Raw genomic sequence first — 22,994 nt, 5'->3', positions numbered from 1 at the left:
ACATGTGCAGCCAAAAAAGCAAGTGCTTTCATAAGGCACTTTTATAATTCATAAGTCACATTTTTTTAGGGATATATACATTTCTAGTAAAACTGTAAAGAAAAGCAAGGGGATAATAAACAAAAAATTATGGGTTGTGGTTACTGGAGGTTGGGGCAGGGAGGGACACACAGAGGGTTTCAGTGGCTTTAGTGATGTGAACTAAGAGATGGTTATATGGGTATGTATTTTCTTTTTTTTTTTTTTAAAGATTTTTATTTATTTATTTGACAGAGAGAGATAGCGAGAGAGGGAACACAAGCAGGGGGAGTGGGAGAGGGAGAAGCAGGCTTCCCGCCGAGCAAGGATCCCGATGCGGGGCTCGATCCCAGGACCCTGGGATCATGACCTGAGCCGAAGGCAGACGCTTAACGACTGAGCCACCCAGGCGCCCCTATATTTTACTTTCTTATACCTCATTATATTTTACATGTATCAGATACTAGATATTATAATAAAAATGTTAAAGACTACATAAAATATAAAACGTCCATGTTATGGTGCTGTTGAAAATAGTGATAGGACTTTGTGTGTTCTGAGTCAGTGCAAGCCTCTTTTTCCTCCATGGCTTTTATCCCTGTCTAATATCTACAGTTTCTTTTGCCTTCCATTTGTGGGGAGGGGTAGTATCTCTTCCCACTTAAAAATGAAATCCACTGGGGCAGAGGTTCTTTTTTTTTAACATCTTATTCACTGCCATATCTTAAATAGTTCCCAGAAAGTGATTGGGACAGAGTACATGCTAAATGTTTCATTTGTTGAATGAAAGAGTGTGTGTGTGTGTGTGTGTGTTAACACAAAGATATTTAAAGATTGGAATTCTACACACCAAATTAACCTCAGAGTAGGAATTAGGGGTAGGGATTGGTCATAGCTGAATGAATGGAGACTGTATTGCACTTCATATTTTATATTCTGCATTCACATTTTTGTACTATATTGTCTATTTTTTAAAGGAGGAGGAAACATCTTTGAAAATCAAGAAGCAAAATGTAAACCGGAAAAAATGGCAAAAATAACATTTTTGACAAACCTAAACAAACTCCTTAATTTCAAGAATCGATTTGACAAGTTATTGGATGTTAGGTTGAGACTAGAGTGGGGTCTGAAATCAGATCAGCTTTAACATGCAGCTGGCCTGCTAATCTGTTCTCTGAATGTTTCTAGAGGAGGCTATTGTTAGTATGGGTCTCTGGAAGAAATGATCAGTCTGGAGCAGGAGGGCTGTGAGGATTTTAAGACCTAAGGTCATGTGCTGAGCAGTTTTGTGTCCCTCTTATTATATATGCATTAAATAATAAGTTTTTCTGTTTGATTTAAAACTTTGAAACAAAATGAAAAGACCAGGATGTAACCAGAGTTATGTGCTTGGTTGGATGGAGTGAAATAGGTAGTATTCTCTGGAACTCTAAAATATCTGGTGTACAGATAAATAAAATTTAAATTATTTCAGTGGTGGTTTGTTTTTTCCATTCACTCTTTGTTGGATAATTCCAAACACACATCCCCCCCCTACTCCTGTCCCCACATCCCCAACAACACCCTTTGAGTGATAAAATTTGTACAACAGAATAGTCTTACCAAACGTTCCTGCACTGCTTTGGCACAGCTTTGACAATGTCCCTTTCTGATGCAGTTTCTAGATAATAGAAGTATTTTGTAGTCCTCTGTCTCCACTTTGTGGTAATGATGATCTGTAAAAAAAATGTGTAACTACATCCATTTTATTTAAATCTTAGGTTATTATATAGTAGAAATGTGGATGTTATTTGTGACAAAGCACGAGAATATGATGATCTAAATGGTTGTGCTTAGGACAGAAGTCCATGGTCATGTCTGGCTCACATTTTTACTTCAGAAGGGGAAACTGGCCAGAGGCATGTGAATATGAGCTCAGTATTAAGAAAAGGGTCCAGCTGTTGGCTTGTTTCTGTATGAGGGAAATTAAGTTTCTCAGTATATAAGTGCCCCCCCATACACACACACCATGTATGCACTTGAAAGACATTTCTTTTCTCCTCCGTGAAATTAGGGAAATATACACTTCTTTAGTTTGGAACTGCTGTATTTCGAAGTGTTAAAAACTATTCCAAAAAAATTTTTTTCCCTCCTTTTTCAGTATTTATTCTTAACCATTTCCTCTTTCCTCTGATCTTGAAACCAGTAACGTGTTGTTTATTTCTGGTTTTTACTAGCTCTGGGAGCATTTGGACCACACGATGTTTTTCCCAGATTTTAGACCATTTCTAAGTAGCAATCCACTGGACCAAGATAATAGAGCCAATGAGAGGGGTCACCAAACTCACACTGACTTCTGGGGACCAAGTCGTCCTCCACGGCTGCCAATGACTCGAAGATACAGATCACGAGGAAGTACTCGTCCTGATAGATCCCCAGCTATTGAAGGGTGAGTTTTTTCTTTAAGTTCTCTTTAAGGGTAGTTTCAATGAAGGATGTATTGGCATAATCTAATCTTTATAAGGTTCTCATACTTCTTACCTTTATGGACAAGATGGAGATATAAACAGAGTGAAGGTGAAGTTAAACTGAATGTCTCTTCTCAGCTGCTACCAGTTAACAAATGATGATAAACTAAAGGATGCTAAAAGTAATGATATAGGTCTCTGGTTAATTTTATTAATGTCTTAGATTAATATATAGGTGATAATATTTGTTTATCAGAAAATACTGAAAGGGATATCCAATATATTGGACAACATTAGGATTCAAAAAGACCTCAACAGATTGGAGCAGTGGACTTAATATGCAATTTAATAGAAATATAGTCTTGTGACTGTAAAAACATTCATGCAACAAATGTTTATTGAATGTCTTTTATGCTGGACCACTTCTGTTAGATATTGGGGATACAGTGGTGAGCAGAACAGATGCTGACCTTTGATCTCATAGAGCCCATTTTGTAGGAATAATAAACATGAATTTTTAAAAGTGTTTGCCATATGCTTAGGATTGTACTTCATGCTTTATCTGCTTATTTAATCCATATGAATTAGTAGGTGCTATTGCTATTCTTATTTTATATAAGAATAAACTAAGACTCAGAGAAGTAAAATAACCTGGATCAGTGGTAGATCCAGGATTTACTTGAATCCAGGGATGTATGAATCTAGTGCTGCATGGCAGCCACTAGCCACATGGGGTTACATCGATTTAAATTAATTAAAAGTTAATAAAACTCAAAATTCTTCAGTCACAGTAGCCACATTTCAAGGGTTCAGTAGCTCCAGATTGCTGGTAGTTACCATATTTTACAGCACAGATTATAGAACTTTTCCGTTATCTCAGAAAGTGCTATTGGACAGTGCTGTTCTAGAGCCTACACTCCCTTACATATATACACCTTCTAGATTTTACTATTAATAGCTTACTCTACTTGCTTTATCACATATCTATCCACCTATTTGTCCATTAGTTCATATTATATCTTACGAATTTCAAAGTTAGTTGTAGACATTTCTTTTTAGGACAATAATAAGATATAGGAAATCTGATTTAATGGGATTGTCAAGGACAAAAGCCAAAAAATCTTAGACCATTGTAATAACATATGGTGCTGAGAGGCAAATCTGTGCCCTTTAAATTGCGTGTAGTTTACTTTCCTTTCTCTACCTGGAATGGACCCCATTGTTCAGCTCCTCAGCTACAGTTCATCTACAGTTTTACCTCTTGTGCACTTACTTTCTCCTACCCACTAAACTGCCAATTTTGGATCGGTGCTGTGGTCTGCTTTTACCTTGTTCCTCCCCTAAGGGAATGGCTGAGTACTGCTGGAGGAAAATCATTAATGTGCCCATTGGTGCCCCTGCAGCTGGCAAAGTATATTTAATCTCCATTAGACTGTCAATGCTTTTGATTAGTCTTTTAATTTGCATTCCCCTCAGGAAATATTTTGAACTTCCGCCAAATCTCACTCCAAATTTCCTGTCTGGTAGCTCATTCTCAGCAGCTGATTATATTCTTCATTTTGAAAATTGGGGCCTCAGACATGAACTCCCAAAAACCCTGGGTCACATTTTTCTACATTAATATTTATTTCTCCTTCCAGTCTCCTAAGATGAGGTATCCTGCCTTTGTTTTCAAAGTAACTCCATCAGCCCATGTTTCTGACTTATTCTTTACCTATTTCCTCTGAGATTTAGTTTCATCCATTTTCATCTCCCTGCTCCCTTTTTCCCTCTTGCTGCCCCGCCCCCCCACACACTTTAGCAGCATGGTTTTCAACTCTGGCTGTACATTAGTGTCACTGAGGTATTTTTAAAAATCCTGATACCTGGTCCCTGTCCCCAAGGATTCCGATTTAAGTATTCTGGGTGAGATCTAAGCACTGGTAATTTTTTTTTTTTTTTTAAATTTTATTTATTTGACAGGGAGAGAGAGAGTGCAAACAGGGGGAGCAGCAGGCAGAGGGAGAGGGAGAAGTAGGCTCCCCACTGAGCAGGGAGCCTGACGTGAGGCTGTATCCCAGCACCCTGGGATCATGACCTGAGCCGAAGGCAGAAGGCAGACGCTTAACCGTCTGAGCCATCCAGGCACCCCTAAGCACTGGTAATTTTTAAAAGCTTTTGAGGTTATTCTGATTGTAGCCAGAGTTGAGAACCATTGTTTTAGTTACTGCCCAATCGTATTTCTTTCCTTTTCCAATAAAATTTCCCGAGGAGTTGCTTTTACTTTTTGTACTTTCTCATCTCTCATTATTCCTCTACTACTATAATCTGGTTCTCCTTTCACTAAAATCCCTGTGTTGCAGGGGTGAAGACCCAGTGTGTATTTCAAAATCTTTATTGTATGAGTCTAATGTACTGAATTCAACATTTTCTCCCCCCTTGTGAAATCCTCTGCTTCTCTGACTTCCATGACAGTAAGTTTTCTCGATTTACCTCTTCTCTGACTTTTCCTTAGTCTGCAATAGGGTTCTTAACTTTGGGACTCAGTGACATTTTGGGGCTAGATAATTCTTTGTTGTGTGGGAGGCTCTCCTGTACATTACAGGATGTTTAGCAGTGTCCCTGGCTTTTGTCTACTACCTGTAGTAAACCCCCCTTATCCTCCCAATTATGATAACCAGAACTGTCTTCAGATATTGCCAAATGTCCCCTGAGGGAGCAAAATTGTCCCTGGTTGAGAACCACTACTCTGTAAGTTCTATCTGGCCATTCTTAGGTTATCTCACAATTCTAATAATTACCTATATACTAAAGACTCCCAGATCTATATTTCTATTTTGACCTTTCCCCCTAATTTGAGACTTGAATTTATATCCTCTTGTTAGACATTTCCAACTGGATGTTCCATAGATACTCCAGACTCACCAAGATGAAAGCTAAACTCTTTTCTTCCAAGCCCAATCCTTTTTCTTTATCTGATTTTGATGGGGGGTACCACTCTACCCAGTTTAGAAACTGAAGTATTAACATAGAATCTTTTCTTTGTCCCGCTCAACTCTCCAATATATACTTAGCCAGTTAGTTATGAATTTTTCCTGATTTTTCTTTCCTATTTCTCAACTCCTGTTTTGTCCAACCATTTCCCTTGTAGTTCACATCCATATCTCCTTCAAAGCATTACCATTCTTAAGTTTGCTCCCGTATTACCCTTAACAGGATTATCTACCTAAATTTTCAAATCTCTGTCACTTCTCTGTATAAAATCCATTGTCATAGGGTCCATAACTTCATATACAAGGGCCTCTGTGTTTCTGAACTCTGCAACCTTGTTTCCTGTCACTTCTTCCTTTTATTCCACCAATATAAAACTTATTCTCTACATACACCATGGTGTTTCTAGCTTGTTTACCTTTGCTTAATCTGTTTCCTTTGGCAGAAATACCTCTATTGCTTTCTTTTTTTTTTTTTTTTTTAGATTTTTGTTTTTTATTTATTAGAGAGAGACAGAGATAGTGAGAGAGACAGCACAAGTGGGGAGGAGAGGGAGAAGCAGGCTCCCCACAGAGCAGGGAGCCCGATGCGGGACTTGATCCCAGGACCCTGGTATCATGACCTGAGCCGAAGGCAGACGCTTAACCGACTGAGCCACCCAGGCGCCCCCTCTGCTGCTTTCTTAACCCAGTTAATCCTTTGTTGAATTTAGGAAGCCTCCTGTGACCTCAGGACTGTGTCAGAGGCCCTTCTTTGTGCTCTCCCAAAGCACCTCATGCACTCCCCTACCATAGTAGTATGGCATAGTAGGTACTATGAAGTACCTACTGTGAGGTAGGCACTACTGAGGAAAATTGAGATTCTGCCTTATTAGAGTGTATATTAGTTATCTGTTGTTGCATAACAAATTATCCTAAAACTTGGTGACTTGAAACAGTAATAATTATGTATTATCGCTCACAGTTCTTTGAGTGAGGAATTCAGATAGGGTAGGAGATAGTTTCTCTGTGCTGTGTGATGCCTAGGACCACAGCTAGAACACATAAAGCCTGAGGGCTGAAATCATCTGTAGGCTTATTTGTGTACATGTCTGGTGGTGGTGCTAGCTGGTGGCTGGGCGTTCAGTTCATGCTATCAGGGAAAACCCACACATGACCTTCCTTAGTTTTAAGTCAAGTCTAGGGGTTTTTTTTGGTTTTTTTTTTAAGATGTCTGGTAATTTGAATTTGTCTGATTGTTTCTTCATTCAGATTAAGTATCTGGGCAAGAGTACTAGATAAATGATGTATCCTTCTCAGCGTATTGCAGCAGAGGGCCACATTGTTAGCTTTCCCCATCATGGGTAGTGTTGAGTTTGACCATTTGGTTAAGGCTTTGTCTGCCAAACTTTTCTTATAAAGGTACACTTTCTCCTTTGTAATTAATAAATAATCTGTGGTGATACTTGGATATTGAATGAACATCTGGTTCCCTAGTAGTTTTTTACATGATGATTCTTGCCTGAATTATTACTATAATGGCTGTAAAATAATGATTTTTCTATTTCTATGATTCCTTCTACAGATGCCAATCTTCTGTAAATGAGCTTTTTTCTTCTCCTTGCCCTATCTTTTCAGTCCACTTATTTATTTTAGCATGGACTCATGGATTTTATTTTAATCATTATTCATTTTGATGCTCATAATCCCAATTTGACCAGAGTAATTGGATCTAAGCATTTTAAGCAGTAACCCTTGTTCATAGCCCTTAAATTAATAAGAGAGTTGGGGTGTCAGAGTAAAGTGATCAGCTTGTGTTTCTCTTGATTATTAGCTGGATAATTTCTGGCCTACTGGACAAACACAGTTTCTGCTAGGAGTCTTGTAAAGGAAATAAAATTCTTTCAAGAAGATTTTTTTAGTTGCTAATAGGAATGGGGAGAATTATTCTAATTTGTTCTATCTACTGTATGAATGCTTAAAAACATAGTATGAATGCCCTTTGGCAGCCTTGTATTTTTTCTGCAATCTGAGACGAGAAGGTAACTAACACTTAATCAAATGCCTAGAATTTTTCAGGCACTAGGCTATATACACTCTTCTCACAGAGCCCTGGAGCTGGGCCATGAACAGCTAAAGTAGGCAGGGGTCAAATTTTAGTATCTTTTGCTCAGAAATTCCATGCCAGATTAATAAAATATCAGTGTGAACACATTAGCTTGATTCAGTCTTCCTTGGTTGCTTTGCTTATTTATTCCATTGGAAATTGTGGTCTACTCTGTTACTACATTGTCTTTTTTTTTTTTTTAAAGATTTTATTTATTTTTTTGACAGAGACATAGCGAGAGCAGGAACACAAGCAGGGGGAGTGGGAGAGGGAGAAGCAGGCTTCCCGCAGAGCAGGGAGCCCGATGTGGGACTCGATCCCAGGACCCTGGGATCATGACCTGAGCCGAAGGCAGATGCTTAACGACTGAGCCACCCAGGCGCCCACTACATTGTCTTTTTAACTAATAGCAGAGTGGGAGAAAGATATAAGCCTCCTTTTCTCATGTGTCCTTTACAGACAATTGTATTACCTGAGTAACATATAACCTGAACTTAATGATGGCTTAAGAATTTGTTTTTCTGATGGGGATTGCATTGAATGTGTAGATTGCTCTAGGTAGCATTGACATCTTCACAATATTTGTTCTTCCAATCCATGAGCATGGAACGTTTTTCCATAGGAATTTGTTTTTCTTACACATAACAAGATGTCTATAGCTGGGTGGCAGTAGGATATTTCCATATCTTAACCATGTTAGGGTTGAATCTCTGTGGTTCTCTTGGTCTTTCTCTCATGCTTACTGCCTTAGAGCCTCAGGAAAGAAGAAAGGGAAAAGGGATAGCATCAGCTTATTTGTCCCCCCCCCCCTTTTTTTTTAAGGAAAGGAAAATCTTTTCCATTGCCCCACTCCCACCTCTATATTCCTTACCAAGAAAATTCCACTCACTGGGCACTTTGTTACATGTTCCCCATCCCCAGCTGTAAAGAAAGCTGGGAGAGCATGGATTTAGCTTTTGAATCCTTTGTATTCATGGCAAGGGAGGTGGCAAGGGAGAATGGTGTTGAGAATGGATTTGGGGTCAGACAGCCAGTGTCTGCTAATTAGATATTTTATTAGCTATTTTAGCTAATAGAAAAAGTAACACGTTACTTCAGATTAATTGTAGCATAGGATTAACATTTATTTTACATTAAATAATGTTTTAGCAGTCTTCTGAAGATTTTGATCTTATCTTGTAAGATATGTTAACCACGTGCACCCTCCCACACACATCTTTTTTTGGGGGGGTGGTGAGTGTCATGAACTTAGTGATTTTTGGCTCTGAATCAGCATTTTGTATATTTTAGTCATTTAGCTTTTTTTTTTTTTTTAAGATTTTATTTATTTGAGAGAGAATGAAAGAGATTACGAGAGCGGGGTGGGGAGAGGCAGAGGGAGAAAGTCATTTAACTCTTGTTGATTTTTTCCCTTTCTATCATTATAATTTAAAGGTTTTTAAAAGATTTATTTATTTATTTATATTAGAGAGAGAGAGTGTGTCTGGGGGTTGGGGGGGCAAGAGGGAGTGGGAGAGAAACCCAAGCAGACTCTGTGCTGAGTGTTGAGCCCAACGTGGGGCTCGATCTCACCACCCTTAGTTCACTACCTGAGCTGAAACCAAGAGTCCGACGCTTAACTGACTGCACCACTTAGGTGCCCCTTTCATTTAAAGTTTTCATTAAATGAACCTACCCATTTTTTACCTTATTTAGACATACTGTGAAAAGAAGTTTCATGTTATTACCTGTGTAAACATTATTGACTAAATATGTAGATGACAAAAACATTTGCCATTAGGAGAAAGTAACTATGTATGTAAATACATTAAAAATGAAGCAACATTATCTTCTAAGGGATTAATATCAAAGTACATAAAGAACTTACACAGCTGAGCATCAAAAAACTCCAAATAATTTGACTAAATGGGCAGGGGATCTGAATAGACAATTTTCCAAAAAAGACATATATAGATGGCCAACAGGTACATGAAAAGATGTTCAGCATCAGTAATCGTCAGGGAAATGCAAGTCAAAATCACAGCGAGATATCACCTCAAACCTGTTAGAATGGCCGTTCTCAAAAAGACAGAAAATAACTAGTGTTGGTGAGGATGTGGAGAAAAGGGAATGAACCCTTGTGCACTGTTGGTGGGAATGTAAATTGGTGCAGCCAGTATGGAAGACAGTATGGAGATTCCTCAAGAAAAATAGAACTACCATATGATCCAGCAGGTCCACTTCTGGATATTAATCCGATAAAAATGAAAACACTAATTTGAAAAGATACATGCACATCCCCCATGTTTATTGCAGCATTATTTACAATAGCTAAGATGTAGAAACAACCCTGAATGTCTATCAATAGATAAATGGATAAAGAAAACATGGTATAGATATATAATAGAATATTATTCAGCCATAAAAAAGAATGAAATCTTGCCATTTGTAACAGTGTGGCTGGACCTTGAGGGCATTATGGTAAGTGAAATAAGTCAGTCAGAAAAAGACAAATATATCTCACTTACATGTGGAATCTAAAAAAACCCCAAATCCCAAAACCAAGTTTATAGATACAGAGAACAGATTTATGGTTGCCAGGGTGGGGTGGGGAAAGGGAGTGGGGCATGGGAGGTGAGCAAAATGGGTGAAGGGGGTGGGGGTCAAAAGGTACAAACTTCCAGTTAAAATATAAATAAGTTGGGGATATAATGTACAGCAGAGTGGCTATAGTTAATAATACTGTATTTTATATTTGGAAATTGCTAAGAGAGTAATCTTAAAAGTTCTTAACACAAGAAAAAGAAATTCTAATTATGTATGGTGATGGATGTGAACTAGATTTATTGTGGTGATCATTTCACAATACATACAAATATCAAATTTTAAAAAGTATTCTTTGTTAAAAGTAATTGTCTGAAGATTGTTTCATGAATGTTATGAAAGTTGAAGTACAGTAATATCTGAAGTCTATAAGTGATGGTTTCTCTTGTTTCTAGTTAAGATAAATACTTTTATCTTTGCTTACTTATTAGGGAGTTATATGTCAGGGTTTAAAATGCTGTGTGGTATAATCGTAAAATAAACTCTTTAAAAAAGAGGAGTGCAGAAACTAGCCCTGTATATTTGTTGGTGCATGTGCTGAAATCCACAGCTTTTTTGGGGTGATGGAGCATTCTGCAGGTTTACTGTCAAGAGGCTAGAGGGCGCCTGGGTTGCTCAGTCGTTAAGCGTCTGCCTTCGGCTCAGGTCATGATCCCAGGGTCCTGGGATCGAGCCCCGCATCAGGCTCCCTGCTCAGTGGGAAGTCTGCTTCTCCCTCCCCCACTCCCCCTGCTTGTGTTCCTGCTCTCACTGTGTCTGTCTGTGTCAAATAAATAAATAAAATCTTTAAAAAAAAAAAAAAAGAGGCTTTTTTTTTTGTCTTTTTGGTTTTTGTGGGAGTTTTTTGTTTGTTTTTTTGGAGTTCAGCAAGGACAGACTTTTAAAATTGCATTCTGCTTGGCAGTGTGTAGGAGGGAGAAGGATATCCTAACCTTTTGTCATGTTCATATGCAGAAAAATAATGAAAGTTGACTAGAGCCCACTTTTTAAAAAATTTAATCCAGTACTTCATTTATGTAACTGTTGCTTCTGAAAGGAGAAAAGTTTAAAAGAATGTTTTTGCATCTGTTCATAAGGAGGCTGGTAATTTTTTTGTGTTTACTTTATCACATTTTGGTATCAGGATTGTTAGTTTGATAAAATGAACTGGAAAATCTTTGTTTTTTTATGCTTAGGAATAGTTTAAATAACATAGGAATTACCTATTCCTTAAAGGTTTGATAAAAATTACCTATAATTCTGTCTGGGTCTGGCATCTTTTGAGGAACCAAATCTCTTACAACCTTTAAAGTTACTTCTGGGGTTAATGGTCTGGGGTGGTGGTGTTTTCATCTCTATTCCCAGCTTCTAGAATAGTGTCTGTTTTATAGTGTATACTAAATATATTTGTGTTGAATGAATGGATAATTGTAATTATGTTCCTAAGAGGTATATGGAATATATGCATTAGTGGTAATTATAGCTAAGAGTTTGTGCCAGGCCCTAGTCTGAGTGCATTACAAATAGTAATTTGTTTAATCTTCACTATAACCCTATGAAGAAGTTACTGTGAATCTCCATTTTACAGTAGAAATTGAGGCACAGAGTGGTTAGGTAAATTGCCTGAAATTATAAGGCCAGTGAAAATTGGAGCCAGGATATTATACAAATGATGATATTTGTATTTGGCAGGATTATATATGTTTAAAAAGTACTTTAAACAAATCTAATAGTATCATATAGTCTTCCCAATTAAAAAAGAAAAAAAGAATTAAGCATTTCCCTTTCTCAGAAACTTTCCTTCCAAAGCACACATACTGGCTGTGAGGGTGATCTGGCTGCAACATCTGTCACCCCATTGATCTCCAGGGTTCATTCAGTGGATCTGGTGGGCTAGGCGGGTATCCCCTTCCTCCCTCACTGCTCCATGTGCCTCCCTCCCCAAGCTGTGCGCTAGAAGAGGAGGACCTTCCCCGATAGAGGAGGACCCTTCTTCCGTTAAGGGTATATGAGTAGCTGCGCTCCCCTGCTAGAATCTCCAAACAAGTTCCAAAGCACAAATACCAATATGTCAGGAAGTAGTACCTGCAAGTTTTTAGTTCACTTTCTTTTTTCTTCTCCTTCATGTAAATGGAACACAACATATCTTTTTTGGTCATATTTTTATGGGTCATATTCTACCTGCTTAGCAGGTCTACCCTGATTCTTCTACAATGATTGTTTCTCCTTTTTACAGTAGTTGTCATTATATGTCACCCCGTGTTTTGTTTTGTTTTTTTAAGATTTTATTTATTTGTGAGAGAGTGAATGGGAACACAAGCAGGTGGAGTGGCAGGCAGAGGGAGAAGTAGGCTCCCCGCTGAGCAAGGAGCCTGATACAGGATTCCATCCCAGGATCCTAGTATCATGACCTGAGCCGAATGCCGACACTTAACCGACTGAACCACCTAGGCATCCCCTCACCCAGTGTTTTGAAAGTACATTACAATTTCATATTTTATAGATTTCTTTTTGATTAGATTTTAGCGTGGCTTCTTCCTAATGATGGTTTTTCCTGTTGATTTGAGAGGGAGTATAACGTTTTATTCTGCTCATCAGGTTTTCAACTGGTGGTTTCTGTGGGCTACATCGCAGGCTACTCCTGTTCATTTCACTGATTCCACTATAGACAGAGTGCTTTGTCATTTAAAAAATCAGATGTCAGAGATTAATTAGCCTTTGTGGGATTATTAATGTGTTCCTTACACCAATTTAGGGAGTTACCCTGAAATGAGATCTGTTTTCTTTGGCTTTTTCAATGACATGAGTGAAACCTCTTTGCAAATGTAAAGATGGGTAAGTCTCACAGTGTTCATTCTTTTTTTTTTTTTTTTTTTAAAGATTTTATTTATTTATTTGACACAGAGAGACACAACGAGAGAGGGAACACAAGCAGGGGACTGGGAGAGGGAGAAGCAGGCTTCCTGCCAAGCAGGGAGCCTGATGCAGGCTTCCCTGGGATCAAGACGTGAGCCAAAGGCAGACGCTTAATGACTGAGCCACCTAGGCTCCCCTGTTCATTCATTCTGCAAATACTTGTGAGAGTGTCTAAAGCATGTCCTCTAATCTGCAGCTTTCAAATGATAGTTTATCCAGCAGTAAATCGGGTCCTGAATAGACTAGCTCATCTTTTCTAACCTTCAATGAATCTGACCTGTGCCAGAAGACTAATTTATTAATTTGCAGCGAGGGATATTCTATTTCAGGGACTGGAAAACTCATTTCTGCTTGTTAGCGTAATGCTGTCTTTGAATTTCCCAGATAACAAGAAATCAAAAGCAATCAGATAGTTTCTTGGTGTGTATAGAATAAACAAAAGAGATTGCATAGTCTTTAGGAGAAATTTCATTTGGATTGTGACAAGTCTAAGGAATTATTCATATTTCCCCTTAAAGAATTTTTTTTAGGATGGCAGAATATTTATATTTGTCAGTTCTTTTTCCTTGTCTCTGTTAGATCAACACTAACACAGTCATACTTTCCAGACTTCATAGAGGTTACTACCCATTACTTTGCACTTGTTATATTAAGACCTTTCTTTATTTTAGTGTATTGTACTCCTTTAACATTTGTTTTTTATTGCTACATTTTAGCCTGGTGTTTTGATCAGCTGTCTCTGAGTCACTTTGTAAGGCAGATTACTATGAAGGTTTGCTTCCTTAAAAATATGTTCCCCTGAAGGAGATTCTGAGACCATAGTTTTCTTTCTTTCTTTTTTTTTTTTTTAAGATTTTAATTATTTATTTGTCAGAGACAGAGAGATGGAGAGCGAGCACAAGCAGGGGGAGTGGCAGGCAGAGGGAGAAGCAGACTCCCTGCTGAGCAAGGAGCCCGATGTGGGACTCGATCCCAGGACCCTGGGATCATGACCTGAGCCGAAGGCAGACGCTTAACTGACTGAGCCACCCAGGTGTCGATGAGACCATAGTTTTCTGACCACTGATTGCTACTCACATTTTGAGAATTGACTTTTTTGGTTATTTAAAAATATTAGGGTGTTTTGTTTTGTTTTGTATTAAAAAGGCAACATTACCCAGAAATAGCCACAGTTATACGCTGATGCATAATCTTGTGGAACTTTTTAAATATGATACCTACATCTATATAAATGAAATGGGAATCATACTGTACCTACTTTATCATCCCCCTTTTTTATCTTAATAGATTATATGTGTCTTTCAGTGTATTTCTGGGCTCCCTCTTGGGGTCTTTTAATTAATTCAACAAACATTTGTATTTTACTTTGCCAGGTATTATTCCAGGTATTGACTGTACAGTAGTGAACAAAACAGTCAAAAGTTGATTGCCCTTGTGGAGCTTAATAAGGGGAACTCAGACAACCAAAATAAGTTAAATCAGTAGGCTGTTAAGCAGTAGTAAATGCTATGGGAAAAAAAAGGCAGAGAAGGGAGATTAGGGAGTATGGGAGAAGTGAAGTTTCAAAAAGTATAGTCAGCTAAGACCTTATTGAGAAGGCATTTGAATAGACATAAACGAAGTGAGGGAATGAGCTAGGAATGTGCCAACAAGGAGAGGCCAGTTAGAGCAGAGTAAGTGAGGGGGAATAGTAGGAGATAAGGTCACAGAGAAGTTGGCTGGGTGTGGGGATGGGGAGGAGAGTATTAGATCATGTAGAGCCTGGTAGACTACTGAAAGAGCTTTTATTCTGGTGCAGTAGAAACCCAGTAGAAAGTTTAGGGCAGAGAAATGACATGGTCTCACTTCAGTCTTAAAATGATCATTCTAACTGCTATGTTGAGAATAGAATGGGGAGCTGCAGGGAGTACAGGGGCAAGGGCAGAAGCAGAGAAAGAGGCTGTTGCATTAATCTAAGCTAGAGATGCTAGTGGCTTGGATAAAGGTAATGAAAAATGGTTGGATTCTACATACAGTTTGACAGTGGGCATAATAGGATTTGCTGACAGATTGGATTTGAGGTGTAACACAAAGAAGAGTTGTGGATGAAAAAAAAGAGTTAAGGATGCACTAAGGTTTTGGTCTGAGCAGCTTGAAAAATGGAGTCACCATCAACTGAAATGGGGAACACTAGGAGGAACAGATATGGGGGAGAGGATTTTTTTTTTTTAAAGATTTTATTTATTTATTTGAGACAGAGAGAATGAGAGAGAGAGAGCACATGAGAGGGGGGAGGGTCAGAGGGAGAAGCAGACTCCTCGCTGAGCAAGGAGCCCGATGCGGGACTCGATCCAGGGACTCCAGGATCATGACCTGAGCCGAAGGCAGTCGCTTAACCAACTGAGCCACCCAGGCGCCCTGGGGGAGAAGATTTAAGAGTTCAGTTTGGGACACAATAAGTGTGAGGTGCTTATTACACATTCAGGCGTTGAGGTTGAGTAGGCAGAGGTCTTGGGTGGAGATAAAATTTGGAAATGTGGCTTGTATATAAGACTGGGTGAAATTGGGGCACCTGGGTGGCTCAGATGGTTAAGCATCTGTCTTCGGCTCAGGTCATGATCCCAGGGTCCTGGGATTGAGCCCTGCATCGGGCTCCCTGCTCAGTCGGGAGCCTGCTTCTCCCTCTCCCTCTGCCATTCACTCCACTTGTGCTCTCTGGCTCTATCTCTCTGTCAAATAAATAAATTAAATAAAAAAGACTGGGTGAAATTGCCAAGAGTCAACGAAAGAAAATAGAAGAGCTCAGAGAATTGAGCCCTAGGCCCTGATTGATTAGAAGTTTGGAAGATAAAGAGGAATAAACAGAGAAGACAGAAAGGACAACCAAGGAACAAGGAGGAAAACCTAGAGAGAGTACAGTTCTGGAAACTGGATGAAGACTCTTAATCTGGTCTTAGCATATGTCTTCCCCTCCAGACTGTGTGGATTGATTTTTCTCTTCTGTGGGTTAAATACGCACACCACCCTCCCACACAACCCTATTTTATCTACCTATTACTTTAACAAGACAAGATTTTATGTTTTTGTTTTTGTTTTTTTGGTAAAGATTTTACTTATTTATGTGACAGAGACAGCGAGAGAGGGAACACAAACAGGGGGAGTGGGAGAGGGAGAAGCAGGCTTCCTGCAGAGCAGGGAGCCCGATCTCTGCAGGGAGCCCGATGCGGGGCTTGATCCCAGGGCCCCGGGATCATGACCTGAGCTGAAGACAGACGCTTAACCACTGAGCCACCCAGGCGCCCCAGGATTTTATGTTTCTAACAATAAGAAAATTCATTGTAAGTACTACATGTATCAGCTGAAGATAATCTCCTCACAATAACTCTTAAACATAGTGAGTCCACCCTGAGCAGCCTCTCTGTTTCTGCTACAGAGATGTGGAACCAGCATCTGACTTCCAGGGAGTAAGCAGCCAAAAGAGGGGAATCAGCATCTCATCAGCTGAGGCGTCCCTGGCAAGGCAACTCCAAGCATTTATGTAGGGTCAGCTTTAGAGCCAGGAACTAGGCTCTTTCTCAAAGTTAATTATTGCCATTGCTTATTGGTTAGTTCAAGCATTTGGTAATTTGCTCTTCTAGCTAGTAGCAAGCAAGGAGGGTATATTATTTATTGCTGTGTAACACATTACCCTGGAATTTAGCAGCATATAGCAACAGACATTTATTTTCTTACAGTTTCTGAGGGTCAGAAATTTGGGAGCAGCTTAGCTAGGTGGTTCTGGTAAAGGGTTTCACGAGATTATAATCAAAATGTCAGCTGTGGCTGCAGGCATCCGAACACTCAACTGGGGCTGGAGGATCTGCTTCCAAGATAAGTCACTCACATGGCTATTGGTAGGAGGCCATAATTCCTTACCATGGGGACCTCTGCATAGGGCTCCTTCAGTGTCCCCGTAACTTGATAGCTGGCTTCCCCAGAGTAAAGTGATCTGAGAGAGAAAGGAAAAGGAAAGAAACCGTAATGCCTTTTATATCCTGATCTTGGAAGCTGAATACTGTCATTTTGGCCATATTTTATCTGTAGGAAGTGAGTCTCTAGGTCCAGCCCACATTCAAGGGGAGAAGAATTAAACTCCACCTCTTGAAGGGAGGAGTATTAAAGAACTTGTAGACATATTTTAAAACTACCATATTTCACCCTCTGGCCACAAATTACTTACGATTCTCTCATGTGCAAAATATACTCGCATCCTCCCAACACCCACCTAAAGCCTTGTCCCTTTACAGCATCAACTTGAAATCCAGGTTGTTAGGTCCAAGTGTGGATGAGGCTCCTTGGTTATAGTTCCACAAGTACAACTTCTTATGATGTGAACACCTATGAATTAAAGAAACAAGTTTTCTGCCCCTCATGCACCCAACATACAGTGATGGGACCAGGCATGTACTAAACAGGTATAGAGATTCCTATTTAAAAAGGGAGAAAATGGGAGGCACAAAGAAGTCATACTGATTCATAGCAGTTCTGATTTTATCTGGATAAATGTTGGAAGTTTCTTGATTAGGACTTAGTTCTTCTTTTGCGCAGGAATGCTGCTCTGGTGGCTCATGTTTCCTCCTCCTAGGCTCTTGGTTTCAGCCTCTGAGTTATCTTTTCTTTTCCATGAAAAATAGTCCAGATTTGCAGCTGCATAGTTTTCTTAGTCTGCTTCTTGCCAGTAGAATTTTGAGGGCCCAAGGGGCTTCTTTTCATTTTGTTTTGCCTCTGTACCTTTCAGTGTAACCTGGCAATGTTTCTTTTTTTTTTTTTTTTGCCACCCAGGCGCCCTGGCAGTGTTTCTTTTTAAAACTTAGGGTCTCCTGTGAATGTTACTGAGATTCCTGCCATAAACAAATGCCACACCCACAGATCTCTTCCAGATAATCTCCTTTCTCCCTTGGGCTTCTGCTGGGATTGCTGAGGGACAATACTTGCAGTGGATAGAATTTTATCCTCCAAAAAGATATGTTCGGGTCCTAACCCCCACTACCTGTGAATGTGACTTTATTTGGCATAAGGTCTTTACAGATGTAATCAAGTTAAGGTGAGATCATATTGGGTTAGAGTGGGCCCAACTGCAATGGCTGGTATTCTTAGAAGAGAGAAATTTGGACACAGAAGATACAGGAAAGAAAGTCACCTGAAGACCCAGGCAGAGATTAGAGTAATGTGTCTGCAAGCCAAGAAACAGGAAAGATTGCTAGGAACCACCACAAACTAGAAGAGGGGCATGGAACAGATTTTCCCTCAGAGCCTCCAGACGGAACTAACCCTAACAACATCTTGATTTTAGACTCTGGCTTCTAAAACTTCTTAAATTCCTTTCTTTTTAAACCATATAGTTTGTGGGAATTTGTTATGGCAGCCCTTGGGGACTAATAATACCCTTACGCTTCTTGGAAGCCCATTTGTTTAACTGAGTAGTTCTTTAGGCTATATAGATCTTTCTGAGGTCTTAACAAAGAATTTTTATAGCCGCATTCTAGGCTTCCTCGTTAACCATTTTCTTTCGGCAGTGCCATGGATTTGATCTTTCCTTGGAAGCCATTTCTTAATTTTAGTATCATTTACCATCTGGAGCGGCAGGGAATTTTCAGAATTATTTAGTCTTGACTCCCTTTTTGTTTAACTATCCTTCCCCATAGGGGTGTCTGGCTGGCTCAGTCGGAAGGGCATGTCATGACCCTTGATCTTAGGGTGTGAGTTCGAGCCCTGTGTTGGGTGTAGAAATTACTTTAAAAAAATTTTTAAAAATAAACTTTATCCTTTCCTTTAATTTATCCTTCTCTTCTTGCATTTTAATATAAGCAGCAAGAAGCAGCTAAGAGGTACCTTTAGCATTCTTGTCTGGACATCTTGTTAGCTAGACTATTACCCCAGTTCATGAGCCACAACTTCAACTTTACGTGTTATGACAGGCAACAACTTTTGCTACTACATAACAAGGATCCCTTTCCCTCCAGTTTCCAAGAAGATTTTTCTCACTTAAGTTCTCAACCATAAATTCCTCAAAGGCGATCATACTTCTACTATTTCTTCAAGGCTCTTCAAACTGTCACTGATATTCTTCTCAGAGTCCTTCCAACTTTTACCCTCTGTTGGGTTCTAAATCTTCTCCCACATTTTAGGTTTTTATTGTAACAGAACACACTTCCAGGTATCAAAATCTGAATTAGTTATCTATTGCTCTGTAACAGGTTACACTAGTTTAGTGGCTGAAAATGACAAACGTTAATTATCTCATAAGTTCACTGGGTCAGGAATTTGGGGCAGTTTAGCTGGGTGGTTTTGGCCCAGTGTCTTATGAGCTTTTAGTCAAGATACTGGCTATTATTGAAGTCATCTGAAGGATTAACTGAGAATTACTCATATTCTGGCAAGTTTGTTCTGGCTGTTGGGAGGAGGCTTCAGTTCCTTATCATGTGGGCTTTTACTGGACTGCTTGACATGGCACTTTTCCAAAGAAAGTGATTCGAGAGAGCACAGTGCTCTTTATGGCCTAATCTTGGAAGTCACAGATTATCCTGCCATATTCTGTTGTTAAGAAGTAAGTCACAGTATGGTATTGGCTTAAAACAGACACCTAAATCAATGGAACAGAATAGAGAGCTTAGAAATAAGCTCAAAGGAGCCAAGAATATACAATGGGGAAAGGGCAGTTTCTTCAACAAATGATGTTGGGGAAACTGGACCACTATCTTACACCATACATAAAAATTAACTCAAAATGAATTGAATATAAGACCTGAAACCATAAGCCTTTTAGAGGGGAACATAAGCGATAACCTCTTTGACATCTGTCTGGTAATGATTTTTTGGATCTGACCTCAAAAGTAAAGGCAACAAAAGCAAAAATAGACAAGCTAACAAACTAAAGAGCTTTTGCACAACAAAGGAAACTGTCAACAGAATGAAAAGGCAACCTATTGAATGGGAGAATTTGCAAATCTGATAAGGGGTTAATAGCCAAAATATAGAAAGGACTCATGTAATGCAATACCAAAAAAAGAAAACCAATTTGATTAAAAAATGGATCAGAAGAAGTTTTTCTGAAGAAGATACACAGATGGCCAAAATGTACATGAAACTGTGCAGGGAAATATAAATCAAAACCACAATGAAATGTCACCTCACACCTGTTAGAATGGCTGTTATCAAAAAGACAAGAAGTAACAAGTGTTGGCGAGGCTGTGAAGAAAAGGAAACCCTCGTGAACTGTTGGTGGGAATGTAAATTGGTGCCCCCACTATGGAAAACAGTATGGAGGTTCCTCAAGAAATAAAAATAGAGCTACCATATGACCCAGCAATTCCACTTCTGGGTATTTATCTAAAGAAGATGAAAACCTTAATTCAAAAAGATATATACATCCCTATGTTCATTACAGTATTACTTATAATAGCCAAGACGTGGGGACAACCCAAAGGTCCACTGATGGATAGTGGATAAAGACAATGTGATTTGTATAAATACCCACCAAACACACACACACTGGAATATTACTTGGCAAAAAAAAAAAAAAAGAAATCTTGCCATTTGCAACAACATGGATGGACCTTAAGGACATTGTGACAAGTGAAATATGTCAGATGGAGAAAGACAAGTATCATAAGATCTCACTTATATGTAGAATTTTAATTAAAAAAAAAAAGCTTATTGATAAAGAGAATAGATTGGTGGTTGCCAGAGGTAGGGGGTAGGGTGTGAGCAAAATAGAAGGGGGTCCAAAGGTACAAACTTCTAGTTATAAAATAAATAGTGGGGATGTAATGTACAGCATGGTGACTGTATCATCAGGAAAATGCAAATCAAAACTGTAAAGATATTATAGTTTATTACAGTTAATTATAGGTAACTACAGTATTATAGTTAATAATAATATATTACATATTTGCAAGTTGCTAAGAAAGTAGATCCTAAGAGTTGTAATCACAAGCAAATAAAAATTCTGTAACTATGTATGGTGATGAATGTTAACTAGTCTTATTGTGGTGGTCATTTACAATATATACGAACAACGAATCATTATGTTGTAACCTGAAACTAATAGAATGTTCATGTGAATTATACCTCAATTAAAAAAAAAAAGAAGAATTAAGTCACTAAGCCTACACTCATAGGATCATAAAATAATTTGTGGACATTTTTTTGTGGACATATTTCAAAACACATAGTGTAGTTAGCTATTTGAACTTTGAGGAATAGGGAGAGTCTAATATTGGCTACTGCCATTGTTATATTGATTGGCCTAATAAATAAAGTGGGAACCAGGGGGTTAAAAGTACGTATCATATCAATTATATCTCAGCAAAGCTGGAGGAAAAAAGTGCGTTATCATTCACAAAACAAGAGATCTAGGAGAAAAATTTCTTCAGTCTTTTTCTTTTGCCCGTTATCTCTTTGGGTAACAAAGATCAACTCACTAATAAAAGGACTGGGTAGATGTGCCATCCTAAGTGTTCAGAATGACAAGTGTCAGGTGTGTGTGTGTGTATGTGTGTGTGTGTGTTTGAATGTGTTTGTGTTATAGGCAATTGGAACACCTTTTGAGGGCTAATATAGCATGTTGATAAATGTTGGTAAAATGGGATTATTCTCAAAAAAATTTTTTACAGGGCTCTTTGAATAATATCTTACATAGAAACCAATGGGTAAAACATATAAAAATGGAACTACTGTTGTTAAAGGATGGGCCCAGATCCCACTGATTTAGCATCCCTTTCAGCCTCATGTTGCTGCCAGGGATCCAAGGAACATAGTGTGAAAACTACACCATGTAATCAGTCCCTTTCGAGCCTAATTCACAAAAAATCTATTAATACATAAGATTGTAGGGCACCTGGGTGGCTCAGTCGTTAAGCATCTGCCTTCGGCTCAGGTCGTGATCCTGGGGTCCTGGGATCGAGTCCTGCATCGGGCTCCCTGCTCAGCGGGGAGTCTGCTTCTCCCTCTCCCACTCTCCCTGCTTGTGTTCCCTCTCTCACTGTGTCTCTCTCTGTCAAATAAATAAAATCTTTAAAAAAAAAACAAAAAAACATAAGATTGTAGAGCTCAGCAGGATAGCCATAATAGCAAAATAGCACTTTACTAGGTAGCAGACTGATTTCTGGTATTATCTACTGTATAATGGTTAGTGAAAACCCATGGTGATTTGAAGAAGTAGTCAATGATTGGTCAGCCACAGATACCTGTAGAATACTTTTCATTAGTCTGTTGTCTTACCGAATTGTTTTTTCCTTCAACAGAATAATACAACAGATCTTTACAGGATTCTTTGCAAATTCTGCAGTTCCTGGATCCTCACATCCTTTTTCCTGGTAAGTAACTAATTGCCCTCTGTCTTACTTTGCTGGAGTTGCAGCATGTTAGGTATCTGTACCACTGCGACAAAGTAGGAGCTGCATAGGTGAGTATAAAGATTTGATTCACAGACTGTTAGATTGCTTTTATTTGCTGAGCCCAAACTTAATCAGAACTTCGTTTTTATTGCTCAGTCTCCTGAGGGCCGTCCTGGTCCCCCAGGGTGTGCAGGCACTGGATGTGTCGGTTTTGGTTCATTTTCTGGTCTGAGAGTTGTGTTGAGAGGGAAATGAGATGGTCCCCGCCAGGCCTGGTATCTGGACTTACAGGTTTCTTTTCTAGATCATACGGGAAGATGTTATTCTTTCAGAATTTCTGAAATTAAAAACATGTTGCTTAACTTCCTTTTCTCAAAGTAAGAAGGTTTGTCAGAAGAAACAAAGGCTGTAATTCTGTATCAGAGTGACACTTAAGTACGGTAGGGGTTAAGATGGAATTTCCTCTCTTCTGGACAATTACATGCCACTTCTGACTCTGCCCCAGAAGGCTCCTTTGCTCAGAGGGACCTCAGTCCTTCCACACGGTTACCCTATTTTCCAGCCTCTCGTTTCTTTTTAACATGTTCTAGCCAAAGAGTCTGGACATCTGTCATCCGGGGTAGTGCACCAGCAGCTCTAG

At 39.1% G+C, this 22,994-nt stretch overlaps 1 protein-coding gene across 2 annotated transcripts in view; it reads left to right on the top strand.

The window, feature by feature from the left end:
- The window catches only part of RNF115 (ring finger protein 115), a 70,794-nt gene that overhangs the window by 35,434 nt on the left and 12,366 nt on the right, over positions 1–22,994 (top strand). For both annotated transcript variants that reach the window (XM_045896790.3, XM_045896792.3), the window contains 2 exons: positions 2,235–2,446; positions 22,262–22,333. In XM_045896790.3, the coding sequence (XP_045752746.1) occupies positions 2,235–2,446; positions 22,262–22,333 (284 nt within the window). The remainder of the gene's footprint in view (positions 1–2,234; positions 2,447–22,261; positions 22,334–22,994) is intronic.

This window comes from Mirounga angustirostris, unplaced genomic scaffold, assembly GCF_029215605.1.
Source record: "Mirounga angustirostris isolate CCGP_5_RB_7025 unplaced genomic scaffold, mMirAng1.0.hap1 SCAF_4, whole genome shotgun sequence".
Classification (NCBI taxonomy): domain Eukaryota; kingdom Metazoa; phylum Chordata; class Mammalia; order Carnivora; family Phocidae; genus Mirounga; species Mirounga angustirostris.
This window is presented reverse-complemented; position numbering and strand designations above follow the sequence as displayed.